At 34.1% G+C, this 11,976-nt stretch overlaps 1 protein-coding gene across 1 annotated transcript; it reads left to right on the top strand.

Annotated features, from left to right (window-relative positions):
• Positions 1-2,925: 2,925 nt before the first annotated feature.
• Positions 2,926-6,177, top strand: LOC149415025 (uncharacterized). Its single transcript, XM_089643513.1, has 3 exons — positions 2,926-3,082; positions 3,706-3,858; positions 3,944-6,177. The coding sequence occupies exons 1-3, from the start codon at positions 2,932-2,934 to the stop codon at positions 4,987-4,989; spliced, it is 1,350 nt and encodes a 449-aa protein (XP_089499639.1). The 5' UTR covers positions 2,926-2,931; the 3' UTR covers positions 4,990-6,177.
• Positions 6,178-11,976: the final 5,799 nt, after the last annotated feature.

Below are 11,976 nucleotides of genomic sequence, written 5' to 3'. Positions count from 1 at the left end.
TTAGCTGCGCGTCGTGTTCTAAAAGCACGCAGTAAGAAACTAAGTAAAACAAGGCTGTTCCAACTTCCAAACATAAACCTCGATGCATCATATTACTACAACCTTATTAATTGGCAGCAAAATGTAACCGAACCCCCAATACTGAAGAATATATCGGATGAAGATCTTCAATTATTTGTAGCACAGGGGGGAGAGGTAAATTGCCTCTTCTGCGTCTGCCATGTCATACTCAAGCAGTTGAAAGAGCTGTAAAGACTGTTACTGAAGCCTCGACTACTTTATGTACGAAGTCTGCAAGAGAAGGTCTTATTAAGGCAAAGATTGAGTCTCGCAAAATAATGCCGAAATTTGACAGTAAGAAGGATTTTGCTGGTATTTGAATACACTGTCTTGAGATAATGTTAATTATAATCATATATTTTTTTAATAAATAAGTCAGAATATTCTCTTTAATTTGTGTTTTATTGAAAAAAAGTTCATTTTTAATTGTTTATCTAATATTTTTTAGAGATTTAACAATGGTGGGTTTTTCTCTATTTTGTGAAATTTCAAACTCAATCCGGAGGAAGAAGATGATATCCAAATATTATTTAAAAAATTACGTGATTTTACATCTTCATTTAACACCCTTTTATCACTAACAGACAAACCAAAACAAGTTTTTTTTTCTCCCATACAATCGTGACCCGCCTTATTGTGTACATTAGTTTAATTTGATTAAGTGAAGATTGTTCGCAAAACATGTACGTTATGTAAAAACATAAAGTGATGTAAACTAAGTTATTAGTCAAATATTGCCATCATAAAGTGTTTTTTTTTTCGAAAAATCAAACATTAAAATATTTCAAAAGTCGCCAGTTCCGAAAGTTACCGGTTCCTCATGGTAATAATAATATGAAAGATTCCAGTAACAGCCAAAAAATCGGTTACTTGTAGCCAGGGGCGTATGACTCCCGTCTGACCTTGTAACCCTGATGGGAGGAGTTATTCAATACCCAAATTCTTATAGACAAAGCTGTTGTGGCTGAAAGCTCAGATCTCATTGGCTTAGAGCAAAAATTGTAGTTTGATCTCTCGCTCTCTACCGTAGCGACTTGTGTAACAGAGAGAGAAGCTAAGCATGCTTTATGCTCCGATAAAAATTAACGGTAATTTCGTAAGACGCCATTTCGTAAGTTGAAAAGTCAGTTGAAGTTTTTAGAGTAAATATTTTGAATTTTCTTTCACCCATCTAAAAATAATGTTACGTGCTAGAATTCTTCAAGGTGATAAATTAATGCCGTGTTGTGTTAAATTGTGTTATCCGGTCTATCTCCACCAATTGAAAGAAGGACCCGAACCCGTTGTAAAATACAGGTACTAACCTCTCGTTCTTTGATACAATGTTCCTGATTTCTGAATGTACTTCATTGGCAAATAATTTAATTAATTTTCCTTTTCAGACCTATCCGTATTCCGACGCGATACAATACCACGTATTAGGATGCTAAAACTGCTAAAAAAAGCCACGATTACATCATACAATGTCATTTAAACCTCTCCAGAATTGCATCATGTAAATATTCAGATTTAACCAGCATTTTCCATGATGTTTGCTGACGACAAAGCTGTGGAAATTATATGAAACCCTTGCAGGAGAATTTGAATAACTTCTAGTGCTGTGGCAATAATAATTAACACTTAAATTTGTTGAATATGTATTTTGTGTATATATTCTTTTATTTTTGTGCAAGGTCAAATTAAATCCTATTAAGTTGTTGCAGTAAGACTGAGTTCGATTCCTAGTTGAGACCGTTACTTTTTATTTTTCTGTGTCTTGTTCTGTTTCTTGTTTTGTTTAGATATATTAGTTTTATCTTCTACTTCAATGATAAATCAATGCTCAATACATCGGTTGTACTGACCCTGTATTGTATTACTGTCCATTGTCTTTTTGAAAATAAAAAGTATTTTTATGTGTGCATAGCTGTGGGTTTTTTTTATTTTCCTTTTCCTGCATTCCAATATTTTTATTTTTAAAATATAATTTTTGTGGGCTAATGAATGAACGATGTTAGCTGGGAGCAGTTATATTGTCTATGTTTGCACTTTTTTAAATGGCCTTGAGATTTGTTTATGGTCCACAATATATTTACCTGTCTGGACCAAACGACCGTTTTATCTGTGGTCGTCTGTGGTTAAGGGGGTGACAAAGTGGGGCCATACAAAAAGCCCGAAGATATCGATCTAGAGAGTGGTTTATTTATGTGTAGACTATTGTGGACGTCAGTTGTCAGACCAGTCAGATTAATGTGTCACATAGTCTCCTTTGCTTCCTTCTCGTATGTAATTATTGCTCCGTCTTTCTAAAGTAATACTATACGAACTACACACAAATTGAAATTGAACTGCTTCTACCTTTTTATGACGTTTCTTCAACGTCTTCGAATTGACCTTCGTCCTTCGCCCTTTATGTAAGTAGGTTCTATTATATTAACTAAGTAACACTTAAACTCGTAAATTTGTGCATGTTAATTTTAAGAATATATCGCTCAACAACTGAGTGATCAGTTTAAAATGCCTTCGCGATATAACACGAGAGACAGACGAGAGTACATGAGTTTGATCATTGTTCATTTACGGCCGCTGTCAAACATTAAAACCAAGCCTTAATTAAGTAACCTTGACCCTGTCACATCAAATCATTTTTTTCCTTACCTCAAAAACGGCAAACCTTTTTTGTTGGACCATTAGTTTTTAGTAAACCCTGAATAAATGAGCATTGCTTACGAAACATGTTGGTTTTGTTATAAATAAAAGTGTTGATTATTTTTAATTATATTAACGGTTCAAAGAGAAAGGTTTTGTTAAGGATTTATACTTGTTTTTAGCTGAGAATAATTACCATAATACCAGAATAATCACACGACAGGACACAATCACAGCAGTGCCATGAATCCAAACCCAAAGAGTGTATCCATCAAAACTGAACCATGGTCACAGGAAGAAGGCTCAGGTGAAATGGCCTATAAGGATGTTGAAATCCACCTCTCGGATGTGAAGAAGGAATGTTTGCAGTATGTCGAGAGTGTTCAGCCAACTAGTAAGTTGCATTGCATATCACAGAAGTCTTTAATTTACATAATTATAACAGCTGCTTGTTCTTTACTTCCCTCTTGTCGTCCATTAATTTTATAATAATAATGCTAACACAACATTTATATAGCGCACTTTTGTGTTATATCACTTCAGCTGAGATTTTGATTTTACCTTTGAAATATTACTTTACTCGCAACTGATAATCTGAAAAAACAATTCCTTAAATAATTCACCCAAATGGTTTCTTTAGAACCTACTTGTATAATTAAAATAATTTTTCATGAATTTATTTTATTTTCCATTTTCAAAATTTGAATTATAATGTCCCGTGTTTTTTGACAATATTTTACATCTAAGCTTGTTTAATGTGACCATTGATATCATTTTGAGAAATATTAACATTTCAAAAACGTTACGCCGTATCCATATTTTATATTTCGACATAATAAACCTATCCGATTAATGATTTTCATGTGATTGGAATTTGTTTTGTATTTGGCAAGGTAAATATCTTTCAGTAGGATCTTGATTAAACTATATGAAACAATCTCACAATAAATAAAAATAATCATACACATAGCTCTCATTTCTTTATATAAATTAACATTTGTTGTTGTTCTGTTTCAGGTAGCATTAATATGGAGACTGTACCTATTAAAAAAAAACCACGACCCCGAGATGAAGATGGAGAGGGAATCCCTTATACGGAAATAGACATAGATCTGCCAGATGTTAAAAAGGAATGCTTACAGCACTCTGAAAGTATTACCGAGACTGCAGGTAAAATGGATGTTTGTTTGTCTGAATCAGTTAAAATAATCAAAATATTACCGGCTTATTGAGATTTATCCGCCATCTTTTCCAGATGTGATAATGGTCCTGAAGACACATCCCGGAGAAAAACCTCATTCATGTCTCCACTGTAACTACTCCAGCTCAAACAAATCAAATTTAACAGTGCACTTACGTACCCATACTGGTGAAAAACTTCATTCATGTCTTCATTGTAACTACTCCTGCTCACAAAAGTCAAGTTTATACAGGCACCTTCTCATCCATACCGGAGAAAAACCTTATTCATGCCTCCATTGTAACTACTCCTGCTTACAAAAATCACATTTAACGTTGCACTTACGTACCCATACTGGTGAAAAACCTTATTCATGCCTCCATTGTAACTACTCCAGCTCAAACAAATCACATTTAACGTTGCACTTACGTACCCATACTGGTGAAAAACCTCATTCATGTCTCCATTGTAACTTCTCCTGCTCACAAAAATCAGAATTAACGGTGCACTTACGCACACATACTGGCGAAAAACCTTATTCATGTCATCATTGTAACTACTCCTTCTCACGAAAGTCAAATTTATACAGGCACCTCCTCATCCATAGTGGAGAAAAACCTCATTCATGTCTCCATTGTAACTTCTCCTGCTCACAAAAATCAGAATTAACGGTGCACTTACGCACACATACTGGCAAAAAACCTTATTCATGTCATCATTGTAACTACTCCTTCTCACGAAAGTCAAATTTATACAGGCACCTCCTCATCCATAGTGGAGAAAAACCTTATTCATGCCTCCATTGCAACTACTACTGCTCACAAAAATCTCTTTTAAAACGGCACTTATTCACTCATACCGGAGAAAACCCTTATTCATGTACCCATTGTAACCACTCTTGCTCTAGCAAATCAAATTTAATAGTGCACTTACGCACCCACACTGGAGAAAAACCTTTTTCGTGTTCCTACTGCAGCTATTCATGTACTCAAAGGGGACAATTAAAACGTCACATTCTTACCCATACTGGAGAAAAAGCTTATTCATGTTCCCATTGTAATTTCTCCTGCTCACGCAAGGCAGGTTTAGCGGTACACTTACGCACCCATACTGGAGAATAACCTTATTCATGTTCCCCTTTGTAATATCTCCTGGTCACGCAAAGCAAATTTACCGGCACACTTATGTACCCATAATGGACTAAAATGGTTTTCTTCTTCCTACTTACGCTCTTCACGTACTCCAAAGAGAACATTAAAAAGTCACATTCTTACCCATACTTGACAAAAATACCTTATTCATGTTCCAACTGTTACTATTCCTTCTGACTAAAGTAAGCGTTAATATTGTGTGTGTACCTATAAACGGTGCATTCTTAAAACTAGTACTAGGAATAAATCTTGCTCGTGTATTGGCTGCAGTTATTCAAGTTTTCGAAAGGAATAATCAAAACACATTTTTACCTTACATTTACCAACACCTTATCCATTTTTTGAAAAAAAAAATACTTCAAACTCTCTCTCTCAATCTGCCTTTGTAACACATTTTAATTCCTTCACAATTTTAATTTTTTTTAAATATTTTTAATTTTGCGTTACAAATTTTCAGTTTATTTAAAAGTGTTATACTATTGATAAATGTGACAACATAACGAAGACCGTGAATTTTTTACAACTATATCATTTTGAACTTATTCAGAATAACCCTATTCATAAGTGTCATGAGCTGGTGAAAGCAGCAGTGAAAATTTGTTTTAGTGACTTATTTGAAAATTAGCAAAAAAATGATTAAATAACCCACAGGTACCTAAATTTTATAGTTTATTAAAATACATAAACAGATTAAACTTATTAGACCACTAGTTATACCGAGACTGCAGATAAAATGGATTTTTGTTTGTCTGAATCAGTTTTAATAAACTAATCATTTCATTATAGATACTGACTTATTGAGCTTTATTCGCCATCTTTTCCAGATGTAATAACGGTCCTGAAGACACATCGAACCTCATTCATGTCTCAATTGTAACTACTCCTGCTCACGCAAATCACAATTAACAATCGTACCCATACTGGAGAAAAACCTTTGCATGGTCCTACTGCAGCTATTTATGGTCTCAAAAGGGATATTTAAAATTTCAAATTATTTCCCATAATGGAGAAAAACCTTATTCATGTTCCCGTTGTTACTAATCCTGCTTACATTAATCATCTTTAACAGTGCACTTACGCAGACATACTGGAGAAAAACCTTTTTCGTGTCTCCATTACATCCAGCAGCTACCAGGATAGCTAGCACGGTTGATCTATAGCGGTTCTATCTGTATGTATATTATTATCGTTGCCAAGCATGACTGCAGATCGCCAACAAACAAACTACAGTTCGCAATGACCACAGTCTTGCCCTGTTATAAGACCACTATTTGGAATCATTAATCGTCTTTCAAATAATAAAAAGTGTATAATAAAAACACATAAATTTGTTTTCGACCACTATTGTTTTATTTTCACTCTACCGGTTTCGGAAGAACCCTTCCTTCGTCAGGAGAGTATTAAAAACTGATCTACTACACAAAATATTGACATATACATACAAAAATGTTAAGTGTTTGAGGGAGGGGTGGACAAAGTGTAAGGGGTAATTACAGGAATTCCAGGAAGAACAGAGCGGTTAGCTGGAAATATGTCTAGAATAGGACTATACGACAGATTAATTTGGTTATTTATTATACTGGAGTTATTATTGAGGGATTTTCTGATTTCAAGTGCTTCTAAATTATCTAATTTTTTGCCTTTGTTACTACGGTGAAGAATTTTAACCCCTGTATCTTTTCTAAAAGTATGATCGGTGGAAATGAGATGATTGGCAAACTCTGAAAAATTATTGTTATTTAAACATCTTAAATGTTCCGTGATTCTAATATTTATATTTCTAGTTGTCTTACCTATGTAGAACGATGGACAATCATTGCAACATAGTTGGAAAATGCCTGAGTGGCTAAATTTGTGATCTTTATCTTTAGTATTTTTAAGTAATTTTCCCAAGTTGTTATTAGTACCTATAGAACGCGGGTTTAATGTGGGTAGGCAAATTTTATTTTGTAGGAAGCAGTTGTCAGTGGATCGTTGATATTGGCTAACTTTCAATGATAAAAACTCAATATTCCGACCTAAGAGTTCAGTTTGCCAAATGTTCCATAGGTTAGTACGGAGTCAAAAATACTCGTGAACTGAAACATGAGTATAATCTGATTAACTCTGATATAACTTTCACACTTATTATTGACATAGTTGGGTTTCGATGTCTTTGTGGGGACATCGAGATTGTTAACGAAATGCATCTCGTCATATTCGTATCTGTTCTAGGAAATGTTGTGTTTTATGACTTGCAGGTGGCCCAAACAAATGGAAAAAAAGTCCAGAGTAGAATTATATTGTTTTTATCAGATTTTTATTGAAAATAGTTTGTGAAAAATCTGTTACAAAAAAACAAACTTTACTGTCTGTGTGAATACCGCACAAAAGCCTAATTGCTCTGAACTTTCTGGGCTCAGTGACACTATGGCATCTCCAATTGTGGTATTTGAAGATGCTAAAGGTAGCAGAGAGTGGAAGCAGATGGGGAAGAAGAAGGTTGGGAAGAACCTGACTATTCTGATCTGTTCACCAAATAAGGCTTAAGCTATTTCAAGTAACGTTTCAATTCTGAATGGTGGACTTACATCAGGGCAATACCGAGAGTATCTACCACTCTGGACCGTGCCGCAGAAGTTTGTATGATATGTATTATAGTATTTTAACTATTTAATTGAAACAACTCTTCACTCAATAAATTTACTTGCGCAAGCCGGGACTTAAACTCGCGACCTCCGGATTGCTTGTTGTGAGCCTAAGCCCTCAATCCCGGAGGCCGTCTTATTTTGACTTTGTAGAGAGAATGCGTAACTCTTTCTCCAGCGTCCCTGACTTCTATCATTCAAACCACTCTCTTAACATCGTGACACTAATAAGAACAAACTCCAAACAAAGCAAACTCTGTTAAGTCTGTTAAGTAGTTACAGAGTCTATAGGGCACACATATACGAACATTGTGTTTTCACAAAAATATATAAAGGAACCCACAGTAAATATTCCGTTTTAACATCAAATTACAATACAACGTGGTCCTTGTGAATATAAACATTTGGTTTTATAAATATCAATCAGTTTTATTATATTTTCTTCTAACAATTAAAATGTAATTAAATAAACAACCGGCAAAATAAATAGACACCTGCAGGCTCTGGTGGCAAGTCGCATCGCCGTCCCTATACGATGACCGTAAAAATCCCATCCCATAGGCCACGTTAACCAAATTAGTATTGGGCTTTAACCCCAAATAAGATTAGTTAAAAAAACGCATTCATCCAGATTTCGGCCCGGGAGGAGTCCTGGAAAGCGACGACTTCCGGTTTCATTTTTGGGATGAAAATATCCTACGTGCCACATTACCAAAACTAACGGAAAAAATTGATTGCGAATTTGTTATGAAAAAAAAAAATCGTTCGGCCGACTTTTCTGTGGGGAGAAGTACCTAACAAATAACACTGTATATGTATCCTCCAGATGCGGCAAAATATCTCATCGGCCACAAGAATGAAATCGATGTCAGAATTTAGATAAAAATTCCCTGTTTACGAATATGTCGTTCGGCCGAAATTCGGCCGAGGAGAACCTTGTGGTCTACGCGATTATTCGAGCGAAAAATACCTTTCTTCTAGCGACATTTTTAAATTACCTGCAGAATAATAATATGAAATTATCATCTCATTACTGTAATATTAGAAATTATTAAAAGCAGATATACATCAATACAAGTACTACGGGGATATGAAAAGCAAATATATAATAATACATTATTACTTTGTTATCATTTTATAATGTAGGTATTGTCTTGTAATAAAAAAATAAAAAATAAAATAAATCTATTAAAAATCATTTTTAAAGGCCTAGGTACCTTCTTTACAGTAACGTGGTTTAGTGACGTAAGAAAGTACCTAGTTATTACCTAGTATTTTTTAATCTGAACAAATAACTAAAATAAATGATATACAATAATATATTTTAGTTTGTGAATATTCTTACGCCATTGTCAACCGGTGAAATCAACGATATAAAGAGTTTTTCGACTAACTTTTTTTTTTAATATATATAAGGAATCCAAACTTCTTCCCATAAAGCTGTTTTGCGGCACGCCCCCTAGGATGGAAGATACTCCCAGTATCGCCCTGGTGTAAGATCACCATTCATACTTGAAAAGTTGCTTGAAATAGCTTTAGTGACCACATAATAGTTTGGTAACCAGATCTGAATAACCAGGTCCTCGCCTGAATTCCTCTTCCCCATCTCTTTCCCACCCCAACCCTTCAGCTTCACAGCATACCCCATTTGGGGATGCCATTCTCTCACTGGCTCCAGACAGTTGGGAGCAGTTGCAACTCTGGTTAGGTGTTCAAATTTAAAAAAAAAAACTTAATCCTGAGCGAACATCAATTTTTTTTCACCTCTTCAAACCCATCAAACTTATTTTGTGGCAAGATTAGATTTAAGTGAGCATTGATTACGAAACCTTTTGATTTTGTAATAATATAAGCTGTTGATTATTTTTAATGATTCATGTAGAAGTTTTTTTTACAGACCTTTCTTATTTTGGGCTGAGAATAATTACCATCGCACAATAGAACGCCATCACAGCAGTTTCATAGATCTTCCCAACCCAGAGAGTGTTTCTATCAAATCTGAACCACGGTCGCAGGAAGGAGGCTCTGGTGAAATGGCGTATAAGGATATTGAATCCGTCCCTGACGTGAAGAAGGAATTGGAGGTTGCCCACCACTTTCCCATGGCTTTCTTAGGATACAGATGGTTTCCTCCTGCACCGTACACGACAAGACTCCATATTTGTATTTATATAGGAAGATAATTTTCAATTAAAATGATTCTAGACCTCATGGTCTTTTTGGGAGTCCTATGGTCTTTTGGGGAGCGAAGTTCAGCTGGTTTCTCTTTCCCCACACTAGGATTTCTCTCAAACCTTTTTCAGCTTTGCATTCCACTTATCTACTGTTTCCCGAGACCAGAAAAAGTTTTCATCAGCGTAATCGACCTAGATACAAGGCAACAATACTAAGGCAACAGCAACCTGGAGGAATCATCGAAAAGTATATTCCAAAATTCTGGGCCAAGGATGGAACCTTGTAATAAGGCAACCACTAATTTAATACAATATAACAAAATATAGAAATAATCCTGCAAATAACACCGACCCGTGACGACTTTTTAACGTAATATATATTATCAATTTGGTGTCGCAGCTTTCGAGGCAAAATCAGGACTAGAAGTAGATGGAGAGGGAATCGTTTATACGGAAATAAACATAGACCTACCAGATGATAAAAAGGAATGCTTAGAGCACTCTGAAAGTATTACATACTATGTAACTTATGGAGCTTTATTCACCATCTATTTAAGGCATGATAACGGTCCTGAGAACGTATCCTGGAGAAAAACTCCATTCATGTTCCTATTATAATTACTGCTCAAACAAATCACGTTTAACAATGCTGGAAAAAACGAGCAATATATTTACCTAAACTTTAAACCGACCACCATTTTTGACGGAATTATTTATTGAATGTATATTTTATCTACCTTTGTAACACTAAGATATTTTTTTCCTACACAATTTAAAAAAAATATCTTAATTTTTTAAGTTTGCCTTTGAAATTTGCAGTTTTTTTTATATTTTGGATAAAAGTGACTACGTAAATGTCAAGTGCTAGCGAAAGATGCGGTGGAACGTAATAAAATTTTCGATAAATAATTGCACACAAATCAAATATTTCAGTATTTATAAACCAAATAAAAAATATTTTATTAACACTACAAAATAAAATCTGTTTCGTTGCTGGCAAATGTAGTATTAATATTAATGAATATTCAGAAATTGCTTTCAAAAAATGAGTTTATAAATTGTGTGACTGAATTTTATTTTAAAACGTGTATAAACAAAAATACTCGAGAAATATACGGGCAAAAATCTTTCTGTTTAGATCATATTTGGGTAAATGTAAAATTACAAAACCCTTATAAAATTAAAACAATGGTTTGGCAAACAAATATTACAGACCACCATACTTGCTTATGTTTATATAATAATGAAATGAAAACGGAAAGAAATGTCCCAATTACCAAAAAAAAAAAACAAATTTTTGGATATTTGAAGAAAAATTAAAAGCAGAAACTTGGTATACAATATTACATTCCAACGATGTCGAAAAATTTTCAAATATGTTTGATAAAAAACTTAGGGATCATATTGAAAATTCTACGACAGAGGTCTCATTACACACAAATTCCAAATTCAGACGTCTTAAACCTTGTATTACTTGCGGTCTTATAAAATCAATTAGAGAAAAAGACAAATTATACAAAACTTCAATTAAATATCCATATTATGATGAAAAGGCCAAGACCTTTCTCAGAAAATATAGAAATAAATTAACAAGTTTAATTAAATAAAGTAAGGACGACTACTTTAAAAAAAATATTTCTGCTTCAGAAAACAATCTGAAAGCTTTTTGGAAAACCGTAAATTATGCAATCGAAAACAAGAAAATAAATACTGTTAAATATATTAAACGCGAAAATAATATTATAGATGTATCCAGAGACCCTAAACAAACAGCAAACATTTTTAATAATTATTTCTCTAAAGTAGGAAATAACCTCGCTGAAAAAATCTTTAAGCCTCTACATATGCCTAAACCCGCAACCAGTAATACACAACTGAAATACACAATCCGTTATCAATACATTTTATCAATACACAATGCGAAAGGCGGCTCTTCTCTTGGTTTTGACCATTTCCCTGTAAAAATAATCAAAACGATGAAAATGTACTTACTTACACACCTCTCAGTCTGACTAAAGGCATATTTTCCACAAATAATAAAAAAAATCTCTAATATCACCCTTCTTTAAAACTGGTGACACACACAATGTCTCAAATTATACTGTCTATGGTAGCGCCTTTTATAGTATATTCTATCCTCGTCGATGGTGTGGGAC

Source organism: Hesperophylax consimilis, chromosome 19 (assembly GCF_061612785.1).
Source record: "Hesperophylax consimilis isolate HC1 chromosome 19, BYU_Hcon_1.0, whole genome shotgun sequence".
In the NCBI taxonomy this organism is placed as follows: domain Eukaryota; kingdom Metazoa; phylum Arthropoda; class Insecta; order Trichoptera; family Limnephilidae; genus Hesperophylax; species Hesperophylax consimilis.
The sequence above is the reverse complement of the archived record's forward strand: the minus strand, read 5'-3'. Positions and strand labels throughout refer to the sequence as shown.